The sequence below is a fragment of the Sminthopsis crassicaudata genome, chromosome 3 (genome assembly GCF_048593235.1).
Source record: "Sminthopsis crassicaudata isolate SCR6 chromosome 3, ASM4859323v1, whole genome shotgun sequence".
NCBI classification, from domain to species: domain Eukaryota; kingdom Metazoa; phylum Chordata; class Mammalia; order Dasyuromorphia; family Dasyuridae; genus Sminthopsis; species Sminthopsis crassicaudata.
The window spans coordinates 496,355,470-496,381,024 of NC_133619.1; the positions used below are offsets into that span (position 1 = coordinate 496,355,470).

At 35.9% G+C, this 25,555-nt stretch overlaps 1 protein-coding gene across 2 annotated transcripts in view; it reads right to left on the reverse strand.

The window, feature by feature from the left end:
• The window catches only part of BARX2 (BARX homeobox 2), an 81,017-nt gene that overhangs the window by 40,878 nt on the left and 14,584 nt on the right, over window positions 1-25,555 (reverse strand). The window contains exon 1 of one of the 2 annotated variants that reach the window (XM_074303809.1): window positions 16,548-16,759. The exons of the other annotated variant lie outside the window; for it this stretch is intronic. Within the exon in view, the coding sequence (XP_074159910.1) occupies window positions 16,548-16,671 (124 nt within the window). The 5' untranslated portion in view covers window positions 16,672-16,759. Of the gene's footprint in view, window positions 1-16,547; window positions 16,760-25,555 lie in introns of those variants that run through there. 2 annotated transcript variants of the gene reach the window in all.

A 25,555-nucleotide genomic window follows, 5' to 3' on the forward strand; every position in this document is an offset into this window, starting at 1 on the left:
AAATGGAAAAAGTTCAAGAAACTCTGCCCTAAGGTACACAGCCGGGATAGTGTGTTGTTCCCCTATTCTGTCTGTGTTCATTTTGTATTGCACAAAAGTCAGGGGAAGCTCAGGAAAAGGCAGGGATGTAATAGTTTTTATCAAGTAAAAAGAAAAGACAGTAAATAGAAATCCTTCCTTGGACATTTTGAAAGCATCCAAAAATAGGTCCAGACAGTAGCCAAATTTCACTGAGCCAAAATCTTTGTGGAAATCATATAGCCACAGGGACAGAAGCAGGCTATTAGTGGTTTTAGCATCCACAGGATAAGCAAATCTTGCTAAGGCAAAGAAGGCAATTTATGTTACTTTCTAGGGCCATAAGTGAAATAGGGTTTGGTCAATGGTGGTCTCTGGCCAGGGGTCAGAGGTAAAAAGAGGCTTCCCCAAGTAATTCCAAACAATATTGGGGGACTAATACTTTGTTATTATGATTGTCCTGTTTCAGAAGCCACTATGCATTATAACCACTGATAATTAAAAACATTCACTAATTAGTTAATAGCAATTATCTATTTTCCTTGAGAAGTATTTCTGAGTTTCAATAAGATATCTCATCTTGCCAAACATCTCTACACTCAAATTGTAATTCTCCCGCTGATTCTGTATTTTATATCTCAAAAGAAAGAAAATTACTTTAATTTACATAGAAATTTTACAGTTTATAAAATGTTTTAATAAAAATGATTTCATTTGATCTCATCTCATAAGATCCCTTTGAGGCAGGCAATGTAAATGAGCAAACTGAGGTTTTAAAAATGTTTAGCTGATAGAGCTAAAAAACTCAGACTAGATAGACATGTCTTTTGATTCCTCATCCTTCTACATATCTAGTAAACACCTTTTTTACCTATATCATCCCTTTCTTAATCTTTTATTGTTCACAATCATTAAATTTCATCCAGCCTACTAAGACTGGTAATATATTATAGAATCCAAGTATATAGTTCCCAAACAATGTAAACTGAAGCTACTGAATATAAAACCATCAGAGTATGAATATTTAAACTGGTTAAGTACCCTTTTGCCATCCTAGTGCCAGGCCATGACCAAAGTGGCTATGGGAATATAAAAATTCATTATTTGCCAACCAAACATACTATCTCTATTTCACGTGCCCAAATCCTAAATGACCTATCTAATCAAAGCTTTTATGCCAAGGTCAAGAATTAAAAGGGATTTCAAAACAATTACTTCTCTGAAGCCATGCCAACCTTTGTGGGGGGTCAGGAAGAAGTCTGTTTGAGACTGTGGGGAGCTAAGATCCCAGGCCATGCCAGCCCCTCAGAAACTAACATGAGAGAGTTCTAAGGAGCCACATCATTTGGAAGATGGAGAGAAATTACTGGGACCCAAGCCACCAACCCACTTAAGAAACATCCAGGGACATCTTTGGCTTCAGCAAACTTACTTTAAATTACAGGGTGATTTTTTTTAACAGAAGGGTAGGAAGAAGGGGGGTGGATTTTTTTTTCAGTTAAGTCTTGATAAATGTCCTTCCCAAGCATATCCCATGTGATGAAGGATAGGATAAATTCATTCCTTGGATATAATTTAGCCATCTGAAGGAGCCAAAAGATTATAGGATCCAATGCTCTCTAATCTGGGAACTGGTTTGCAAGCATCTGGTCCATCTCAGGGAGGAGGACTGTTAGATGGGAAGGAAAATACATTTCCCATAAAAGTTATCACTAATGATCTCAGCAGATTAGCCATGGTTGTTAAGATGAAACTCCTAGACAATGTTAGGGAGACATTTTGATGCTTTCAGGAATTTTGTAGGCCAAGTTAACAAATATTTATTAAAAATCTACTATGTTCCAGGCACTCTGTAAAGGACTGAGAATTTAAAAAAAAAAAAGTCAGACCCTGCTCCTGAAATGTTCACGATTTAATAGTGGAGACAGTAAGCACACAATCATGTTATAAACAAGCTACATGTAAGATAAATAGGAAATAATTAAGAGAGGGAAGGTACTAAAATGAAGAGGAATTATTGGGAAAGGCTTACTGTAGAAGGTGAGAGTTTAGTTATACTTGAAATAAAGTAGGAAAGGTAGAGATGAGGAAGGAGAGCATTCCAGGCATTTGGGACATCCAGAGAAAATCCCCAAGCAATAAGTGGAGTGTTTTGTTCCTGAAACAGCAAGACCAGTATCACTGGGTCAAAAACTGTCAATTCCTTTCTCTTAAAATACTTACATAATGGGGGGCATTGAGTTACTAAGCTGATAGAGCTAAAAAAACAAAAAAATAAACAAACAAACAAACAAAAAAAAAACCTCTAACTAGACAGTCCATGTCTTTTGATTACTTATCCAATGGCCTTCTACTTATCTACTAAACACCTTTTACTAGTAAACATTTTACACATCAAAAGGACATATGCTAGATAAATCACAAGTAGATCATCTCAGAAGGAAGGCTCTGAGATTAAGGAAGAGCGGAAAAGGCTGCTTGAAGAAGGTGAGATTTTAGCCAAGACTCAAAGAAGCCCAAGGAAGCAAAATTAAAGGTGAGGAGGTGGATATTTCTCGGCATGGAGACAGCTAGTGAAAATGTTTGTTGTATAGACACAGAAGATCTTCAGTGAGCTACAGTCTGGTGTGAGGAGGCTTCAGATGATAGCCAGCAATCTACAAATAAGTCTTAATGAAAGCTACAGGTAAAAACAGGCAGAGAATAAGATTAAAATGCTGCCTTTGCCAATGGGTCCCCAGAGAGGTTGTAAAAGTAGAACATACCACATAGCTTAATATGTAGTAAAAATACAATAAGTTGGGCAGCTAGGTAGTGCACCAGGTTTGGAGTCAGGAAGACTCAACTTTGTTAAGTTCAAATATGGTCTCAGACATTTACTAACTGTGCATCTCTGGGCAAGTCACTTAACCCTTTTTCTTCGGTTTCCTCGTCTGTAAAAATCAGTTGGAGAAGGAAATGGCAAACCACTTCAATATCTTTGCCAAGAAAACTCCAAATGGGGTCACTAAGAGTTAGACACAGTGAAAAACAACTAAACAACAATACAATAAGTCAGTGAAGATATATAGTTAAACAGCATAATTTCTAAGGATTGTCATCACACTTGACAAAATGAGGAAGCAAGAGATATGCATAAAGTTTTTTTCACTAATTATGTTGCACTCTCATTATATAAGCAGTTCATCTCTTTTTTTAAAGTTCATCTACTTTTTAAAAATAATTTTATTGACATTTTGGGGTTTTTTAAATCAGAATTCCTTCCAATATCCCTCCCAGAGCACCATCCCACAGAACAAATGATATTTTTAAAGAAAAACAAAAGAATAGAAAATTTATCGATTCATCAAAAAAATTCTGAAAATATGTGCAATATACTAGTTGATTAGTTGGTTGTTGTCCTTCATATTTAAAAAGGACCAAAATTACATCACTGTGTTAGAGTTGAGTTACAGTATGTCTGACTGTGGATGATAAAACCAAATATGAGTTCAGATTGCTCCACCATAGGTCAGGCACAAATAGTCCGTATGAACATTTGGGGTGGCTTTTCTAATTTTATGTATCTCTATTTGTTTTGGGCTAATTCAGTTTTGCTTTGCTCATAGAGCACAGCACCTTCTCTAATGAAGGCACACCATGCTGGATGATCCTATGCCCGTGTCTCACATGTCATACAATCAATTCTAAAATTCTTAAGAGAGACCTTCAGAGATTTCTTGCATCATTTTTTCTGACCACCTTGTGAGTGTTTGTCCTTTGTGAGTTCTCAATAAAACAATTTTTTTTGGCAATCATATATTTGTCATTTGAACAATGTAGCTAGTCCAACAGAGCTTGCTTTCTGAAGTAGATTTGGAACATCTGACCGTTTAGTTTGAAAAAAGGCCTCATATGTACAATGTACTACTTTTCATTTTGTAAAAAGGTGAAACGGAGGTGTCTTCTCTTATTTCTTCCTTGGAGCCATGCTTGTTCTGTGTAATTTTATAAATTATACATAATTTATTTTTAATCTCTAGTAATTTGTATATCTATTTGTGGTGGTTCTTTCCATTTACATAGTCATAGTCATTGTGTACATTATTTCCTTGGCTCTGCTTACTTTACTCTGCATCAGATCCTATAATTTTTTCCATGCTTTCCTCTGTTCATTATATATATTGTGAATTACAACCCAGTAATATTCTATTGCATTTATGTATCACAATTTAACCTTCTCCTAAACAGTGGGCATCTATCTTTCCAATTATTTACTATCATAAAAAGTATTACCATGAATATTTTAGGATTGATGGGGATTTTCTTCTTATTAAATGGTTTCCTTGAAGTGTAAGTCTAGTGGTAGAATCTATGGGCCCAAAAGTATAGACCTTTTAGTCATGCTGTTTGCAGATTCCAAATTGTTTATACTAATTCACAGCTCTACCATCAATACTACACATATGCACACATACACATGTACTTATTTATAACAATACTGTAACAGAAAAGTTTAAAAAGAAAAAGAGGGAGAAGAGGACAAGGGGGGGGAGGAGGAGGAGGAGGAAAAGGAGATTAATACTTGACATTCATAGAATACTTATGAGATTTGCAAAACACTTTACATGCATTATCTGATTCAAGTTAGGTAACCTGGCTAGGTAGATGCTATTATTATCCTTAGTTTATAGATAAGGAAACATGTTCAGAAAATTTAAAATTAAAACCCAGAACTTTATATACATCCTATTATATACATATACAGATATAAATATATACATACATATATATATATATATACATATATATATATATCTTGACCCTGCTTTGGATCTCATCCATGACAATGCTGAACAGCATTGATGAACATATTTCTTCCTAGTTTATGCTTTGCTTGATATTAATAATCAGAAGTTCCAACAAGGTTTTCTCTGTTGTTAATGTTGAAATACACAAGAAGCACCTTTAAATTATTTCTACTGAAGAATTTGATCTACTGAATAAATTGCTTTTTTTAACCAATAGAAAGTTGCAGAGTAGGATCTTATATTCTCTCTAGTCTTTGGTCAGTTATGTGGGAATAAAGATGTGTTCTTCTATAGAGTGTTACTTGACAAAGCTTGCCTGTTCCCTTCTGGCACTCTCATCAAGGAAGTCCTTGCTTCATGTGTATATTATTCTTATAAAATTCCATATGGCTAAGAAGATTGGCATGTAATTATCTGTGTTTCTTTGCTCACCTTTTTGGTTAAAAAAGTCCAAAGGTTTGGGGATTTTTTTTTCTATGCTGAAATTTATGTCTTTACATCTTCTATCCTTTGCTTCTAATTCTGCCCTCTGGAAAGATAATAATGCTAATCTTCTCTTCTTCACAGAGTTATTAAGAGGAAAACCCTTTCTGAAGGTTAAATTGCTATATGACTATTAAATGAGACTGAACAGATGACAAGAATAAAAGTATTAAGCTCAAAACAGAGCCACAAGGACCAATATTTGGATCTATGCATTTGTCTCTTTCTTTCCATTCCTAGTACCCCTTCTAATCCCACTGCTCAAATATTTAATAACTAATTATTGTAATATACCCCCACCTGCCTTGCTTGCCTCCATTTTTCTCTCACATTCCAATCTATTCTTCGTATTCTCCTCAGATAAATGTAATTACAGCATCATTTTCATCATATTTCTCCCAAACTCAAAAGTATTCCAGGGCTCATCAAAAGGCAGGATAAAATCCAAACTTCTTACCTAGCATTCAAGGCCCCCATGTGGCCCCAACCTACTTTTCTTCACTAATCATCGACATATGTCACCCACTGAAACAGATTTGTTCATCTACCCTACCACGCAGTTTTGATGTACCCCACTTACAAGATTGTACCATGGAAAGAGTGCTAAATTCAGAGCTGCGCCAATGAAGTTTGAATTCTGCCTGGGAATGGTTAATTATGTAACTCTGGCCAATTCATCTAACTTTTCTGAGCATGTCCCCACAGCTATAAAATGAGTGATAACTTTTTTCACAGCATTTTCTGAAAAGTACTACAAAATGTGAAGGTTTTTTAAAAATCTCAAACTGTTCTCTGACATGCTCTACTTAACATTTGACTAGTCCTTAAAGCCCAGTTCAATCTCCATTCCAACTATGAATTGTTTCAAGTCCCCTCCAGCTCATATGCTTGTGTTCTCCCTCACTTGAAGTGGTTTTTTTTTTGTTTTTTGGGGGTTTTTTTGCATTTGGTTATTCCAACTTATCACCTGGCCTTTAAAATAGATTCCAAAACATTACTCTCTATGACATCATGTATCCTCACCTATTAAAACTTTTAAAATAAATATAGAAAGCACAAATCTAGAAAGGAGAACAAATGTCTTATAACAGATACACTCAAGAAGATGTCGATAGGTAGGGAATCTGGGCCCAAACCAATGAGATTACGTCCAGTTGGATAAAGGCTAGCATTTAGGTTTAAAAAAATGTAAACAATTATCCCCCAATTGATAAATAGTCAAAGGATATGAACAGGTAGTGTTCAGATGAAAAAATGAAAGCTATCTAAAGGCATGTGAAGAAGTGCTTTAAATCATTATTGATTAGAGAAATACAAATTAAAACAATTCTGAGGTACCACTTCATATCTACAAGATTGACTAAGATGACAGGAAAAGGCAATAATAAATGTGCGGGATGTAGGAAAACTGGGTCACTAATGTACTGTTGGTGGAGCTGTGAACTAATTCAACCATTCTGGAGAATAATTTGGAACTATGCCCAAAGGACCATAAAACTGCAATTCCAGCAATATACTACTGGGTTTGTATCCCAAAGAAATCATAAAAAGGGGGAAAGGACTCACATATACAAAAAATTTATAGCAGCTCTTTTTGTGGTGGCAAAAAATTGGAAATTCAGGGCACACCTATCAATTGGGGAATGGTTAAATAAGTCATTATTTATGAGTGTAATTAAATACAAATGTCTGTGAGTAAGGCAGATTCCAGAAAAACCTGGAAAGACTTACATGAACTGATGCTGAATGAAGTAAGTAGAAACAGGAAAACACTGTACACAGCAACAATAACGTTATGCGATCATCAACTATGATAGGTTTAGCTCTTTTCATCAGCATAGTGATCCAAGATAATTCCAAAAGGCTTGTGATGGAAAATTCCATCCACATCCAGAGAAAGAACTAGGGACAGTGAATGCAGATTGAAGTCCACTAATTTCACTTTTTAAATTTGTTTTTGTTTTTTCCTTGCTCATGGTTTCCCCCTTTTTTCCCTAGTTCTTTCACAACATGACTAATATGGAAATATGTTTAACATGATGGCACATGTATAACCTATATCAGATTGCTTGCTCTAGTTTGGGAGGGAGGTGGATAATGAGGAAGTAAGAAAATTTTGGAACTCAAAATCTTACAAAAATGAATGATGACAAATTATCTTTATATATAAATGGAAAAAATAAAAGGCTATTATGTGGAAATTTTTTAAAAATAAATAAAAATAAAGGCACCTGGCCATTACAATTCATGGGGAAAAGATCTAGTGGTCTTGATTTAATACAAGTTTAATGTTACTCAGCAGTGTTATATAACCAACTAAAAGTTAATGTAATCTGTATCTCAATTAGTTCAAGGGAGCTAATCACCTTAATGTATTAGTAATTCCTCTCCTCTGGATGGGACATGTCCAGTTTTGAGCACCACATTTTAAGCAGATCCGAATGAAGACAATCATGGTGAAGGTTTTGATAAATTATTGTATGAGGACAATATCATATAATTTGAAAGAACCAAAAAACAGTAATCATTAATAATAACCATTTCACACTCATAAAATAGCCAAAGATGACAAAAATAGAAAATGACAACTGTTGGAAGGGCTTCAGGAAAACAGATATACTAATTAGAGCTATAAACTGGTCTAGTCATTTTGGAAAGCAATTTGGAATCATGTCCAAAAAGTCACTAAATGATGAATCCTTTGACCCAGCAATACCATTCCTAATCTTATATCCCAAAAAACTCAGAGGGAAGAAAAGAACTCATGTACAAAAATATTTACCATAATTCTTTTTGTAATAGCAAAGTATTGGATATCCAAAAAGAGACAATCTGTTGGGAAATAACTAAACAAATTATGGTATAGTAAATCAAATGGAATATTTGTTAAGCATTTGGCATAGTGCCTGGCACAGTGTAAGTACTTAATAAATGCCTGCTCCCCTCCTCCTGCCCTATATAAAATAATAAAACACTATTGTGCCATAAAAAGGAATGGGTTTAGAGAAACCTGAAAAAATGTGTATTTTACATTTATATACCAATACAAAGTAAACAGCACTAAGGAAACAATTTATATAATAATAATTCTACAAAGAAAAACAATTTTGAAATACTTAAGATCTCTGATGTAATGAAGAATTGTGGTAAACTATGTAATCCACCTTTTGAAAGAAAAGTGATGGATTCAAGATATAGAATGAGAGATATTTGGAGGCATAGACAAAGTGGGAAATTGTTTCATTTTATTATCCATATTTGTTATAAGGATTTGTGTGGACTTTTAAATTTTATTTTTCTTGCAAATTTGAGTGGTGCTAAAGAGAAAAAAATAATGCTTGTTAAATGAAAATTGAAAAATAGATGGGGAAAAATGGAAAATATAGTTGGGAAGTTAGAAAATAAAAGGCTAGGGAAGGTTGGAAGGGTAAGATGCTTCCAATTAGAGGATTACCTTGATAAGGTGATACCTGTGCTGACCTTCAAAAGGATGGGTAAGAATTCAACAGCTAAATAAGGGGAAAGAGGGCAACTCAGGCTTAAAGAAGAGCATTAACAAAGATAGAGAATATAGGACACCTAGGGCAGTGCCTACGGAAACAATATAGTATTCTAAGTTAGAAATGAAATAAAGAACATGGTATAGATAAGGCTTGAAAGTTGCTAGATAGAAGCTGATTTGGAATGCCAAGCAAAGTAGTTTTTATTTTTTTTTCAGAGAGTAATAATAGGAAGTCATTGAAGATTTCTGATCAAGTATAATCATAAAGATTAATCCACTCCTGACTTTTATTAAGAACCTACTTTCAGTAGGTATACTAGTACCATAGGTACTACTCTACTTAGTATCTTATTAGATCTTGACAACAACCCTGGGTTGGTTTTGTTTAGCCATTTCAGTCATGTCCAACTCTCAGTGATCCCATTGGTTTTTCTTGCAAAAATACTGAAGTGATTTGCCATTTCCTTCTCCAGCTCATTTTACAGATGAGGAAACAGAAGCAAACAGAGGTAAGCCACTTGCCCAGGATCACACAAATAGTAAGTATCTGAGATTGGATTTAAATTCATTTAGATGAGTCTTCCTGATTCCAAGCCCAGTGATCTATCCACTTAGCCACCTGGCTTCCCACAACTTTGGGAGGTTGGTTCTATTATTATCCTCATATCATAGATGAATGGATAGACAGAGATTAAGTGGTTCTCCCAAAATCATTTAGTCATCAAATGCCTGAGGCTGAATTTGAATTCAGATCTTCCCCACTCAGCTGTCAATATTAAGAACAAATTAGAGACAGGGAAGTAGTAATGGTGAAGACCTATCAAGAGTTTATTATAATATCCCAGAAGGGTGTAGAGAGGAGGAGATAGACCCACGCAGTGTTGCAGAGGTAGAATCCACATGATTTGAATATGAGTTAATGAAAACAGAAAAGTCGAGTATTTCAATTTTTTAAATAGAAGAAACAAAGCAGATGTTGGTTGCTACCCACAGAAATAGTTGTCTAGAAGAAATGTAGGTTTAGGGAGATTTCATTTGAGGTGTTATGGGGATATCCTAAATAAGTTGGAGATGCAGATCTGCAGTTCAAAAGAGAAGAGCAAAGATTTGCAAGTCATATGTATGGAAGTTAGAGATGAAACCACAGCAATGAATGGAATTGCCAAGGAAGAAACTGGAGAGAAAGAGAAGAAAGGGCAAGCCTTTGTATCAAAGTATCAAGATGAGGAGGCAGTGAAAGAGTAAGACTAATACTTAGAGAAGTAGAGAGAGAAATCATGAGATGACAGCATTTCTGAAGTGTCTAGTGGGTGTGGGCAACTGGCAAAAGCTGCAAAGATCCAGAAGAACCAATGGATTTGGTCATTGGGAAGGTCACTGTCCACTTTTGAGGGAACTATTTCAGGGGAATGGTAAGACACAAACCAAGTAAGACTTTTAGACATTTTAAATATGGCATCAAAGGGGCAAAACTTTTTAAGCTCAGTGTCCCAAGGCTTCAAACTCCTTGGAGTTTTAGGCACAAAGTTTCACCTCCTCAGCTGGAAGGTCTTCCTGAGATCAAATGATAATCACAAAGGATGCAGAGGTCTGGATGAAGAAGTATACATGTGTGGATGCATATATAACCCATGCATTGTTTGCATCCCTCCAAATTGTATTGTTTATGCAGCTGTTCCCAAACCCAGCCGCTCTGTTTATTTTTGTCCTTAGAGGAAACAGAGAAGAGGTTCTGCCTATTAGGGCTGAGCAGAGATCAAAGAATCCCCTTCTCAGCCCTTGAGAGTTCTCCACTAAAGCTTTCCATCTGAGTCAAGATCAAAACAGGGCTGATGGCCTCTGAATCTCGATAGGACCCGAAGAGCTTACAATGGCACCTGTTAGAGGCCTCCTTTCATTGCTTCCACCAAATGGAAAGGCTTTGTGTTATTCCGAGGAGCGAAGCATGAAACAGTAGCTTGCCTCCTGGATAAGAAACTATTTCCTACCAAGTTTTTTACCCATTATTAATAACATGGTCAAGGTGGGTCAAGAAACTGAAGCTTCAAGATATTAAATGAAATCCCAGAAGTTCAAAGGTGGATCTGGGAAGGAGTTAGATGCTGAACACTTTTTCTTTACCTTCACCTGAAGGAAGAAAGAAAAGATATAAAAATTCACCGTTACCTCCTTCTCTACCCAATGCCATATTCTGTCCCTCTCCAGATAGTGTTGAATACCTGAAGTAGGACTGCGGAATGACATTTACTCCTAGCCTCATTTGGCTTGGCACAGGAGACAAGAGTGCTGTTGTGACCTCTGAATGGTGCTTTGTATGCCTGATGCCCTACCCCCAAAGCAACCCTAACTTACTTGTGGATGTGGCAAGAGTAGTCAGGGCAGAAAGCAAAAAAGACTTCATGTTGGGTATAGGTGAAGCTATGTTCCTCCTTTCCCTCTTTTGCCCTGCAATATTTTCAGGTTAATTTAAATGTCAGTGAAAGCTGCCAAATGATTTCCAGGAAGGACATGATCTACTTAAGCAAGACTTTGGGTTCATTGGGTCTATGTTTTCCTTTCCCATTCCCTGGACCCTTCTTCTGGTGGAACTCCGTGAACTAGAAAGCATAAAATTTAGTTTCTCTGGTCATTAAAATTCTAACTACATCTCCCTTAATCCTTTCGACCTCCAGGCTTCTTTACTGTTTCCATTAGAACAAAATCTCAAGAACTCGCTAACATGGATACCACCAAGGATATTCTGAGGTAGTAGCATAAATGATTGGCTAGGTTTGTATTTATATCCAGGCGATCTATTTAGGTTTATTATGAAACATCCAAGCCAGGCTCTGAGAAAAAGGAAGGAAGGAAGGAAGGAAGGAAGGAAGGAAGGAAGGAAGGAAGGAAGGAAGGAAGGAAGGAAGGAAGGAAGGAAGGAAGGAAGGAAGGAAGGAAGGAAGGAAGGAAGGAAGGAAGGAAGGAAGGAAGGAAGGAAGGAAGGAAGGAAGGAAGGAAGGAAGAAATAGCATATATGTTTTAAAAATATCTCCCTCCTTCACCTCTATATAGTGACCCACTCCCACTGATCAAACACTATGGGGAGGAGATATGGGGAAAGAAGGGGACCAAAAGGGAAAGTGGAAGCCTCCAACACTGAGCAAATACAAAATGAGCACACTGATGTGTTAAATAACAAGACTTAAAATGACAGAATGCCAATATCAAAGATGTCTATCTCAGAGAAAATAATGAAGTGATCCATTCCTTCCTAGATTGAAAAGTCAGTTTTCCAATCAATCAAACAAATAAAAGCTGAGGGCAGTGCTGGCCAAACCACCATAGACGGGGGAGGGAGGGGAGCGGAGAATGAACATCAGAGAAGTCTCTGCCTATTAGATACTATTCTGACCACACTCTGAAAAAGGCACCAAATTTGAATGCAGACCAAATGCTTATGGTTCCCATCTCTACTTCCTCTTCCCTTTTCTCCTTATCCTTTATCTTGCAAGGATGAAATAAGGTATAAAGAGGCAAAATTTTTAACTAGGGCATAACAGCAGCTAACTTTTCTGCTCACAGATATATAGATGTAATAACAAGATTATGAAAAGGCTACTAGTGTAATCTAAGACTTGGCTTATAAATTTTGATGTCTCTTGCTCCTATCCTGAGCTCTGTAAAAAATAATAATGAGGCAAATGTAAGAGTCTATGTAGAATCCAGACTTAGAGTGCTGTTTAATCTTATTCCAAAGATACCATTAATGTAGAGTGTTCATAGCAGTTATCACTGAATTTGATGCACACTACTCCTATCATATACCATGTTGTACATTGACAAACATAGGAGACTTAAGAATTCTATGACACTCACCCTCACTCACTTGACATTTCAATTCAACAAGCATATAGTAGGCATTTACTATAAACCAGGCACTGTGCTAAATTATACAAAAATCCAAATAAAATGGTACCTAAGCTCAAGAAAGTGAATGTTCTATAGGGAGAGACAACATGTATACATGCAAGTAAAAAAAAATTATAGAAGCAAAGTAAAGCTTTGTTGCTAAACAAATTGGGAAAGCTTGTCTTCTCGGACACTCCAGAACAAATAACCTAGCAGCCAACTGGAGCAGAGGCCCTGAGTATCTATGTTCTCTTTAGGTTTTCCAAACTAAAATCAAAATCAAGTTTGAGTTTTGCTGATAGAAATCAGATTTTAAACAAAATACAAAAAGTGTTTCTTCTCCCCATGTTGAATTTTCAAAGCTGATATAGATTCTAAAAACAATATAAATGCCTGAATATGGTTGATACATAGCAATGCCATGTATGGGCACAGAACAATCTAGCAAATACCACAGGCTATATCTGCCATATAAACAGACACTGTGCTAAGTACATTGGGGATGCAAAACCATAAGTGAAATATTTTAATCTTACTGATGTTTTAATGGAAATTAAAATGCTTTGCTATAAACCACAAAAGATCATATTTAGAGTTGCAAGTTACTTTAAAGCTCAACTAGTCCAATGCCATCTTCACTCCTCATTTTACAAAAGATGACCCCAAAACCTAGGGAGGTTACTGGCCCAAGGATATGCACAGCTACTTAGAAGTTGAGTCAAGGGGAAGCAATGGATAGAACACTGGCCCTGCAGTCAAGAGGATCTGAGTTCAAATGTAGCCTCAAGATACTTAATACTTACTAGCTGTGTGATCCTGGGAAAGAGGAGGAGGAGGAGGAGGAGGAGGAGGAGGAGGAGGAGGAGGAGGAGGAGGAGGAGGAGGAGGAGGAGGAGGAGGAGGAAGAGGAGGAGGAGGAGGAGGAGGAGGAAGAGGAGGAGGAGGAGGAGGAGGAGGAAGAGGAGGAAGAGGAGGAGGAGAAGGAAGAGGAGGAGGAGGAGGAGGAGGAGGAAGAGGAGGAAGAGGAGGAGGAGAAGGAAGAGGAGGAGGAGGAGGGAAGAGAAGATGAAGAAGAATCAGGATTCTTCTAAGAACCCAAGTCATCTGACTGCTAAATCCAGTAGTCTTTCCTTAATCATATAAGTAATAAATACCTATTTCAGAGTTATGTTTCAGACCTATGTTTCATAATAACCTGAGACATTCACGAAACTCAGAGCACTTTACCAGGGAACATGAGCCCTCTTCACAGAAAAAAAAAAAAATGAGCAGAAGTGTGAATTCAAGCACCTGTAACAAAATGAGAATCACACACCCAGGATGCTGCAAGGAGTTCCCTTCTCATCTGTGTGTGCTCTTGACAAGAGAGTAGATCACGCCTTGATCCTTCAAAGTCACAATGGTGAAATAGCACTTATAAACCTCTTAAGCAGATCTCAAACATATAAAACACGTCATTGAAGTTTTTGACTCTACTTCTAGGACAAGAAATCTAGTGGATATTGTGGATTTTTGGAACAATGTCAAAAAGTAGGTTTTGCAGCAATCTAGCAACCTAATCTCTGACTTGCTACATTTACCTTCACAGCACTTTATAATGTTTCCTCAAATAAACATTACACAACAGCACCAAAACTAACCAAGAAATATTTAATTCATACACTTGTATTTACTATGACAAGGCATGGATACAACTGTTACTACCTTTCTACCTAGGAAGAAAAGAAGTGTTTATAAGCACCAAGTTTGCACTAAGCACTATTATCTCATTTGAACCTCAGAATAACCTTGGGAGTAGGAATTCATTTTATGGGTGAGGAAACTTGGGCAAACAGAGTTAAGTGTCTTGCCCAGGGTCACCAGCTAGTAATTGTCAGAGACCACATTTGAAATCAGGTCTTCCTAAGGACTCTTTGTCCAGAGCTCTATCCTGAATCACCCAGCCACCTAGTCACATGAGAATAAACTATAAAGTAAATGTCATAAAAGTATCATAAAAACAGTAACTATTATTGTTGTTGTTATATTTTCAACAGAAGGACTTTCTGATTAACTTTGAACTCACTAAGAAAACTGTCATATTTATCTGTACATGCCTGTTTCATTCCCTTACTGGACTTAAAGTTCTATGAGGACAGGGACTATATACATCTTTTTTTCAAGCAGCCTGTGAAAGATACACTATAGGGCAGCTAGATGGTGCAGTAAATAGAACATTAGCTTGTCAAAGGGGATATGAGTTCAAATGTTATCCCAGACACTCAACATTCACTAGAGGTGTGACCCTGGGCATGTCACTTAACCCCAATTACCTTGCCAAAAAAAAAAAAGAAAAAAAGAGACACACTGAACTTAGAAAAGATGTTTTCAAACCTGGTTCCAATACTAGTTATATTAACTTAACTGTCATATAACTGTGCTGAGCTATAACCTCTCAGAGTTTATTTCCTTATCTATAAAATAGAGATACTTCTAATGTTTACCTTATGTATTTATTTTGAGGAAATTGTTTTGTCAGCATTTAAAATGCTATACAAAAAAAAAGTGATTATCAAAGTTCATAGTTGCAGAGCTAGAAGGGAACTTAGGAATCATCTAAGCCAAGGATTTTTAACCATTTTTGGTATCATGAGCACTTTTTGCAATCCAGGGAAGCCTATGTATTCCTCGGAATAGTCTTTTTAAATGAACAAAATAAAGCATGCAAGATTATAAAGAAAATAAATTATGCTGAAATATCTATAAAAATGTTTTTTAAAGTGCATGAACCCCAGATTAAAAACATGATTCTAATCTAATTCCTTCATTTTATTGATGATTATAACTAAGACCCAAGGAAGTCAGGTGATTACACAAATAATAAACATTAGAAGTAGAATTTGAATTCCAATCTTCTGATTTGCAAGCCAGTGATTTTTCTACTGTTTTGTAAACCCAAGGTCTTGTACATAATGTGAATAAGAGGTACTTAATAAATACTTATTGAATTAAATTAATAGCCCATTCCCCCACACATTATAGTAATTTTATAATAAAAATGAAGCTCATTCTTCTAAATAGGTCTAGCTACAATTTAATTTTTAATTTGCAAGATTATCTGATATATAAATATATTCACTAATCACTAAAAATTTAAAACTTAGTTGATCTCTGACAACTAAAACTGTAACTATATCTGTTTTTCTTAAAGTTCAGAGAATCACAACTATATTAACCAACAATCTCCCATCCATCAGGGAAAGAACCAAGATCTTCCAGTTCTGTTATTGTTATTGATTCATTGGAATAAATTAATTTCATTTCTTCATCAGGAATGATGGGTGCTGTCCATGAATGCTCATTATGATCAAGATGTCACAGTGCTGATAAGAAAGACAGTGAATAGCAGGCTTCATTCACTTTCTCTGTCACCTAAATTTTAGTCATGGGGCAGCTAGGTGGTGCAGTGGATAGAGCACCAGCCTTGAATTCAGGAGGACCCGAGTTCAAATTTTATCTCAGACACTTAACACTTCCTAGCTGTGTGACCCTGGGCAAGTCACTTAACCCCAGCCTCAAAAAAATAAAATAAAAATAAATTTTAGTCATTATGTTTTATCACATAAGCCTTATCAAGCACAGAAGTAACAAGAACAACAGTGCTTCTATTTTTACAAACTGTTAAGCCAAGGAAGAGTTGAAGAGGAAAAGTTAGACCACTAGTAAAAATAGAGGATAATGGCAAGAGAATAAATAACGTGTAGGAGGATATGGGACCTCATTGTCCCACATGGCGTTCCTGGAAGGATACAGCTCATGTAGTAGGGATCTCAAACATGCATCCAGGCTGATGGTGGCTCTCTCTCTTAGCCTTCCCGTCTGCAACTCACCCGGCTCTGAAGATGCTCTCATCTTCAGGTCAGTCTCCATCTCACCGGCTGTTGATTGATGATGACTGAATGGCTTCACTGGGCCACCTTGAAGCTGAGTTTTTACAGTTTTTCTGGAGGCCATGGCAACAACCAGTTGGTCCTTTCCAAGGTTTACCCATTTGCTAACAGGGTTCAACTTGCTTTTTAAAAAATCCCTATTAGTGCAAGACCAGACATTTAGCTGACTTAAATCCCAGCCACAGACCCAGACCTATCAAGGGGTGGGGGGAGGGGAGATGCCTTAATAGAATACTCCCATTGGCCAAACTGAATATTTGAATGTTACAAGCATAGCCTCAGTAGAATGTATGTGATAAGCAGTCAGTTTACTTACTCAAATACACACCTCATTCCCTAGCTCTGTTTTACTACTAAAAATACCACAACAAATAACCAAAGATATATTGGTGAGAGAAGAGTAAGGAGAGGCTGAGGAAGCTCTGGTTTTGCTGTAGCATTAAGTTTGCTTAGGTCTAGACAGGCCTTCAGCAGACTTCCCCTAAGGTTCCTCATCTCCCCTCTCTGCAAGATGTTGAGTCAACATTAGGGTGTCAAGAGTCAGAGCCCTGAATTGGTGCTAATTACACTAGTCTTTCTTCTGGGATAAAACAGTTGAAAAGTCCTGACTTTTAAGAAACACAAATAAAATCCGCAAGGATATTCTTAAATCCAAGTCCTCTTGGCTATTGGTATCCATCTCAGATTAAAAATATATATGTTCTGTCTTGAAATTCCTTATCCCCCTCTGATTATATTGCTATATGTGAGAGATGTGGATTTAAACTAAAAAAAAAAAGTCATCGACAGTTCTCCTTATTCAATATGAATTTATAAAACTAATGAATAGATTAATTCACAGTACAAAAACTCCTGGAACTGGAGACTACTTTGAGAGTGGATATATATTAAACAATATAACTTCTTAATTACAGAGACAGCTCTGGATTGCACTATATAAATCTGGCTGTTTGACCATGGGCAAATAATATATTCTTGTAGCGCCCATGGAAGCTAAAGCCATCCATAGTAGAAGAACTGCCAGTCTTCATTGGTAGAGAGAAAATTCTTTGATGGGAGTTCTCTTTATGGAAGAAATCACAGATCCAGTTCATTTTGAAAAACATCGTCTCCTAGAAGAAGATATATCAGTCCAGCTATATGTTATAAATACAAAATGGGAAAAGTTTCCTATGGCCTTGGAAGGTCATTCTGAGATAGGCGACAGTTGAAGGCGATGGAACAAAAATGCTACAATTTAACACAGGGAAAGTTAGTTGGGAGAAGAAAGAAGACAATTCCCAAGAAACATGCAATATTCAGCACACTGTGAGACTAGTCATGAATCCAGCAATAAGTATGTTATGATTTTTTTTCTGCCACCATATTAGATATACAAAGAAAAAAAAATAGACTGTCCTCACGACATTCTAATAGGAGACACAACACATATAAATTAGAATTTAAAAGAAAAACATACATATACAAAGGTAAACATAATTACAGGAAGTTCCCTATTGGGTTTATTAAGAGATCGTTTTATTTCTTGTGAAAACATAAATTAACTATATAGTAGATAGAGCACTGGATCTGAAATCAGGAAGACCTGAGTTCAAATCTCACCTCAGAGGCTTAATGACTTTATGACCTTGAGCAAGTTACTTCGTCTCTGTCTACCTCAGTTTCTTCATTTGTAAAATGGGAATAAAAATATCACCTACCTCCCAGGGTTCTTGGGGCTTAGTATAGTGGCTGAGATACAAAAAGTACTGTATAAAGTTCAACTATTATTACTGGAAATCAATGGAAAAACAGGAGTCGTTCTTTGGAAGTTTCCTTCACAGTTGATTTTATACAAACCTGAAATAACTGGTTTTTTTGGAAGTCAATGGAAGGGAAAGGAATCTCTTATACCAGCCACTCCTATAAAAATAGCCTATGTCATTTTATGTCATTTTCAAAGCAGCAGACCCAATTTTCTCTTTTTTAAAATAGCTCCAAAGAGACAACAAAATATGAAAAAGATAAAACCAGTTGCTGGTATTAACTCATTTCAAAAGCCTAGGAAGTTGCTTTACATACTTTTAATTTCTCTATTTACTACTTCACATATAGACATTCTGGTCATCAAACAAACTCAACAAATGCAACTTCCTTAAAGCATTAACCCTAAGTAGAGTGTGTACATTTTTTTTCTGTTTGGAAATAGATATTTATCCTTCAGATGCTTATGAACAGTCTCCTTTAGAAGAAATGCTAAACATATTCTTTGGAAATGCACAAGAGGCAAGTAAAACTCACAAGGGCCTGCAAGGGTGGACTGAAAAATTTCACATATATATCCTTTCCATGCTGAATCATAGCTAATTCAGGATGGGACTGTGATGGACTAGAAGACATTGGGGGAAAATGATGGGAGAGGTCAGGGGGAGATTCTCTGAGAGCCAACAAACTTCCTTTCATTAAATGCAAGGAATCTGCTGCCCACAAACATAATCAGATTCAAAAGGCCTCATTAAGATTCCCTAATGTTTTCTTAAGATGGGAAAGCCCCCCAGGACAAGATGAGGACAAGAAATGGACAAGACTCTGGGGGAGAAGTCTGGGCCATTCTTTGTTGACTCTACAGCAGGATCTTTCAAGTTTTGAACTTGTATTCTAACACCATTGGCAGTAGCTAGGTTGTAATACAATGCAAATATTGTCAATGCCAGAAATCAGTCTGTGTGAACTAAATAAAGGCTCCCAAAGAGAGTACACTGCCAAGAGTTTGGACTCAGCACAGTTTGGATGTTTCCCAGATAACTTCAGGGGAATGACATTTTTAACAGCCCTTTCCCTCACTGGCTAGTTAGATGCCTTGCTATATGAATAGTAAACTTCTTTTTAAATTTTAAGTCACTTTTTAAAAAACTGAATGTGCTTTTTGTTAAACACGTTTTTCTATAAAAGAAAAGGTAATTTAAATTTTAAATACATTAAGATTCAGAGATAACATTATGAAATGGTAATTTTTTAATGTAGCCTAGTACTCTTCAAAGAGATTGCTTAATAAATAGGCCTGAACAAATCACAGGGAAGGGAGAATCTAATGGAATTCCCAGGATTTCTCTCTAGATTACTTATTTTAAAAATATTAAATTATCAGTCTAAATTGAAAAAAGCAGTAAAGCTTGTATTTTTCCAATCTATAAATGAACAAAGGTAAAAACTGAGATTGCTGTATACTCTAATGCTATTTTAAAGTTTCTCATATTCATTTGGATAACACGGTTTAATTTCTATTTTAAAATAAATCACAGTTCACATTCTAAGTAGAGCAAGTAAACATTAAAATATATTCGCATATTTTGATAAAATGATTATTCATCCTAAATATGAAATTGTAATGTTCCACCACCTAGTTTCAAACAATTAATAAAAACAGTTGATTCTATTAATTTTATAAAATAGAAAATAGTTCAGTTATTGTTCAGTTCCCTGATTCAGCCAGAAGATTAATCAAGAAAAAAATATCAAAATAAATATTAACACATTGAGGTTGCTTATAAATAAAAGTTTTCATCTATCTTCAAGTTGTGAAGCACATGTATTAATATTTAACATGAGCAAGAGTGATCTTTTTATAGGGGAAAAATTTTTAAAAATCATCTTGAGTAGTGATTTAAAGTCATTGAAATCAATTTGATTTAAAATCAAATTCTTCGTCTAAATTAAAGGTGGGGAAGTCTAATGGACAAAGTGCTGAGCTAAATGACAGGGAACCTGAGTTCCTGCCACCAATTCACTTTATGTTTTTGGCATGAAGTTTCTCCTCTAGAACTGAATTTGTGGAATAATCTTTGAGTATGCTTGGAGGAAAGGAAAGGTTTTTTTTAAGTTATTTCAACCTCATCTTTCTACTGATAATCTATTTCTCTGATCTGACAGAAGGAATATCAAATCAGTACTAAAAAGAAAAGAAACTATTCTTATTGATCAAGTGTTTACCAGTTCTCCAATATGAGCCCAGTACTGTACTGGGACAAAGTAAATTCTTCCTGATTCTCCATTCCAAATTGGGAATGAGATGAGAAGGAAAAAAAGGTTGTTCTTCTATCCTTCTTTCATATCCTTGGTGTGAGGAAATATTTTAGGGAAACGTGAATAAGATACGGATACAAGGGAAGAATAAGGGTGAATTCATTCAACTCTTTATCCCCTATATACCATGATGCCTATTTGAACCATGTGATACAATGAAAATAAAGAATATAGAAAAACATGAAATGATTCAAAATGAAGGAAACAAAATCAGGAAAACAAGATACATGATAACTAAAATCAAAGGAAAGAACAAGAACAAAACTAATTCAAAAACTGTAATTGTTCAAGCTTAGCCCTCAAGAAGAGAGGAAAAAATGTCCTCTGCCTTCTTACAGATAGATGATGGGTGAGAATCTCTGCATACATAGTCAGCCTTAATTTTACTGATCTCTTCTTTGTTTGTTTCCCTCCCTCTCTCCTTCTCTCTTTCTCTGTCTCTGTCTGTGTGTGTGTGTGTGTGTGTGTGTGTGTCTGTCTGTCTGTCTCTCTGTCCCTCACTTATTAGTACAGATTGTGTTCTGGATAAGGGAAAAGACATGTGGAAATTAAGGTAATATAAAAACTAAAGAAATCAATAAAATGTTTTAAAAGAAATTCACGACAATGCCACTATGTCTATCCTGCCTCAGTTTCTATTTGTACCACACTGGCTGAGTTAGTGGTTAAGTGCAAGAAATCTGCAAGTCTGAAATAATATTGGGACAAGGCATGTATGGATTATATGTACTGACTCCAAAATGGTCAGTATTCTCTTCTTTTTTTGTTCTGTCATGGAGAGAGTGAGGAGAGAGAAAGGTTAAATCAGTTCCTTGGGACTATCCCAGAGCCCATCTTAAGTAATATCTTTAAATGCATTTGCTTTATATAAAAGCAAAGCTTATTCTCCTCACCCACAAAAGTGGTTTTACATGTTGTCCTTCAAAGTGCTTAAAGTTCCTCTTCTCCCATCTTCTACCAAGAAGGTCATAGACTTCTAGAGGGCATCTATCACAGCTTTCTTTTCATCCCTAGGATGTATAATATGAGTTCTTTTATTTTTTGTCATGGGATCCTTTTCAGACTCATGTTTTTAAATGCATAAAATAAAATACATAGGATTTTACAAAGGAAATAAATTATACTTAAATATTTATCAAAATATTTGGCACTAAAAGGACCAGGCATATAAATTGATGCAAAAATATAATTTTACTTGGAAATAAAGATTTTCATTCTACTTTTCTTTGCCTTATTTTTTTCTGTACTTTGTTAACTGATTTGACTTGGTCCTTCAAGGTATTTCTTAAATTCTTTTCCTTTTAGTGATAAAAAAAAGTTCATGACTGATGTTAAGTGTAATGAGCAGAACCAGGAGTACATGACAACAAGATCATATGAAGATCAATTCTAATGGACGTGGCTCTTTTCAACAATGATCAGATGATTGAGGCCAGTTCCAATGATCTTGTGATGAAGAGAATTATCTACACCCAAAGAGAGGACTGTGGGCACTGAGTATGGATCACAACATAGCAGTTTGTTGTTTGCTTATATTTTGTTTTCTTTCTCATTTTTTTCTTTTTGATCTGATTTTTCTTGTGTAGCAAGATAAATGTGGCAATATGTATAGAAAAAACTGCACATGTTTAATATATATGGGATTATTTACCATCTAGGGGAAGGGTTGGGGGGAAAGGAAACACAAGGTTTTGTAAGGATTAATATTGAAAAATTACCCATACATATATTTTGAAAATAAAAAAAACTTTTTTATTAAAGTTCACAAACCCCAGATTAAGAATTCAAGGTCTATAAAATCATAGATTTAAAGATATAAAGTAAACCTAGAGGTCTAGGGGGCTCCACTGGTAGCTACTGACAAATGGTCTCTTAGCCTCAGAAGTACATACTGCCTTCCTGAGAACTCAACTTCCTATTGAAAAGATTTGTGCATTTGAGAGAATTCTTATCCTGAAGGAGCATGTAACAAGACTTGGAGAAACCATGAAGGCTGAAGGTTTCAAAAGGCACACATGGAGACATGTCCCACCAGCAGAATGTTCTCTTGCAATGGAGGAAGGTTGCATCCACCTCTACAAGCTTGCTTGGGCTAGGCTGGGGTGATTGCACAACTCTCTTATTTCTAGGGGTTGGCAAACCAGTTAGAGTAAAGTCAGGAGCACCTTGAGCCATCATACAGACTCTAAATTGAAAAATGACATTCATTTAGAGTCTTCCCCCCACCCATATCAGTTGTCAACTCCACCCATCTTTTGGGGAAAGAAGAAGGAGGGTCATAAGATCAAAAAAGACAACCCCTCAAAAAAGGACATCCAAACTTTAATAACTGGGTTCTTGATATTTTTGCAACTCTAAAAGATTCTAGAAAAGGCTTCAACTGAGTGATAGATCAGAAACACGAGTCTGGTCTTGCTTTGAGAGTCCCTGAAAAATCCTTCTTTGACTCCCACAATTAAGAGTTTCAGGTGTGTCACAAGATGACAACCAAACCCTGGACTTTAATGGAGCAAACCTGTGTGCCCTAGAATGACATATCTTGTGGTTCAGAGTCATCTATATTTCGTAATTGAGAAGTCCTGCTTCCATCAAACCAGTTGCCTACAAAAACATGGTAATAGGCAAGTATAATTCACTTTGGGCCACATAGCTGCCCTCCCATTCATACTTTGCATTTATCTCATTCTTCTATATATTTAAACCATTAAATTAACATTCATTAGTCAGTCAACCTTTCTCAACACCCAGTGGAGGCAAATCAAGGCTGTGATCCCCTTTTGTAGACTTCAGGAAAAGGTAAAAAAGACTTATTCATGATCATAAAATAAGTCAATGGAGGGTCTAAGGGGAAAGGTAGACAATACCTCCTATTACCCTCTATTTTTTCTCCACCATTTCATGCTGCTTCCATAGATCCTGTCCATACAATGTGCACTATACAAAGACTATCTGAAAAGTACTGCTTTGTTACTATTATATTATCATACTACAATAATAATGATCTTTTATGAAGCTGGCTGATGAAATTACTTAATGCATCAATAATATATAAGGTAATTAGGCAGCATGTATTCTAAGCAAAGCCATTGCCTAATCAGAGATCATTGGTGGCTGTCACTTACCAGGAACGCCTGTGATAATAAGCACGTACTCACAGCAAAGATTTCCAAAAAGAATTATCCCATTCTAGTGTTTTTCAGTTCTGTTCTTCTAATAGGAAATAAAAGTGCTTACCCAAAGATCTTTACCTGTTACTATACTGTTATCCTCCCCACCCCACCCCCACAAATACTCCTAATACAACTTGCTCGATTACCCTTTCCCCTCTTCACAGATGCATCAGCCTTCTTTATCACTTACCCATCCTTAGGTTGGAGGCTGAATTTCTCAGTAAGCTTAGTAAGTACTCATATCTCTATCCATTTTTTTGTTCAACAACTTTTCTAATTCACATTTTCTTGCTTCCAGGGTCACAAATAATGTGACAAATAATTGTTCAGTTCCATTTCTGATAAAGACTATTCTTTGCTGGCAATGTTGAATTTCCACTCCTCCTTCCTTGACTGCTTCCATTTTTTCCCAATCTTCCCAAAGTCTGAATCTAGACAAGAAAACTGAAGAGTAATACTAGTCTAGCATAACTTTTTGTAGTAGCAAAGATCTAGACCAAAAGCATGTGTCCACCAATCATGGCACAAAGTGGCATATGAATGTAATTGAAATGTAACTGGGATATAAAAAATGACTAATTTGAAAGATTTAAAGAATCTTCTAGGAAAATATATGAAATGACAAAGAGCTAAGTAAGCAAGACATTGATTTTTCATGTTGACCAAAATAATTTAAAGTAAAACATGGAAAGGTTCAGAACATGCAAATTTGTGAGTTCAGAGGACTGATAGTGAAAAAATGACTCCTCCCACCAGAGAGGTAAGGGACTATAGCTACAGAAAAAGGCCCACATTTTCAAACATTGTCAGAGTACTGATTTGTTTTGCTTAAATTTATGTGTTACAAGGTTCTCAGAGGAAGGAGGGGGAATCCTTGACTGAACTACCAAAAAAATTAAAAACACCCTGCATTGTTAAAAAAAAAAAATTAAAAAAAAAAAAAAAGGAATCAGAACAATGATGAAATCTTGCAATATGTTAGTAACTAACGTGAACAGATATTTTAAATAAGTAAGAAGACTGGGCTGATCTCCTAAGTCCTTCCTACCTGTAACACCTGCAAAAACCTCCAAAAAATGGGTTTACCATGAAGGTAAACAAACAGGTTTAAAAGGAATCCTATACACACCCCTATTTTTTAGACAACAGATCACAATTTCCTTCCAAAAATCTCACAAAATCAATGGCCAGTCTTCTCCACTCAGTTCCCTAAAATGAAAATATACTCTGTTTCAGAGAGTATCTGTGCAGCTAAAACAAAGATATTAGACTCCAAAAGGATAATCCTTCCTTATAATATGCTGGAATTCCCTAAGCAAGGAATCCAAAGTGATTTCCAAGAGCTCTTCCCAAAACAGGCAAGAAGAACCAAAGTTTACACTGAATTATCATGATATGCAGAGGCAATAAAATTAATTCACTAGTTAAATACGATCATTTATTTTGGCTACTGGAAAGAGTTTAGTAAAAAGAAAAATTAAGCAAAATAAAGAATAATGATAGATATCTGAAGACATCTTAGTGGCATTCTAGGATGCAGGAAAAACACTCATTTACCAGGAAGCACAAGGTAGATTTTGCTACTTTCCTTTAAAACAAAAACAAACAGGTTCAAAAGTTGCTGATTGAGAAAAAATGAAAGGTTTGCAAAATCTCGGTGCAGCTGAAGACTAAGAATCTACCCTGGAGCATCATAATCCATCGTCTTCATTCCGA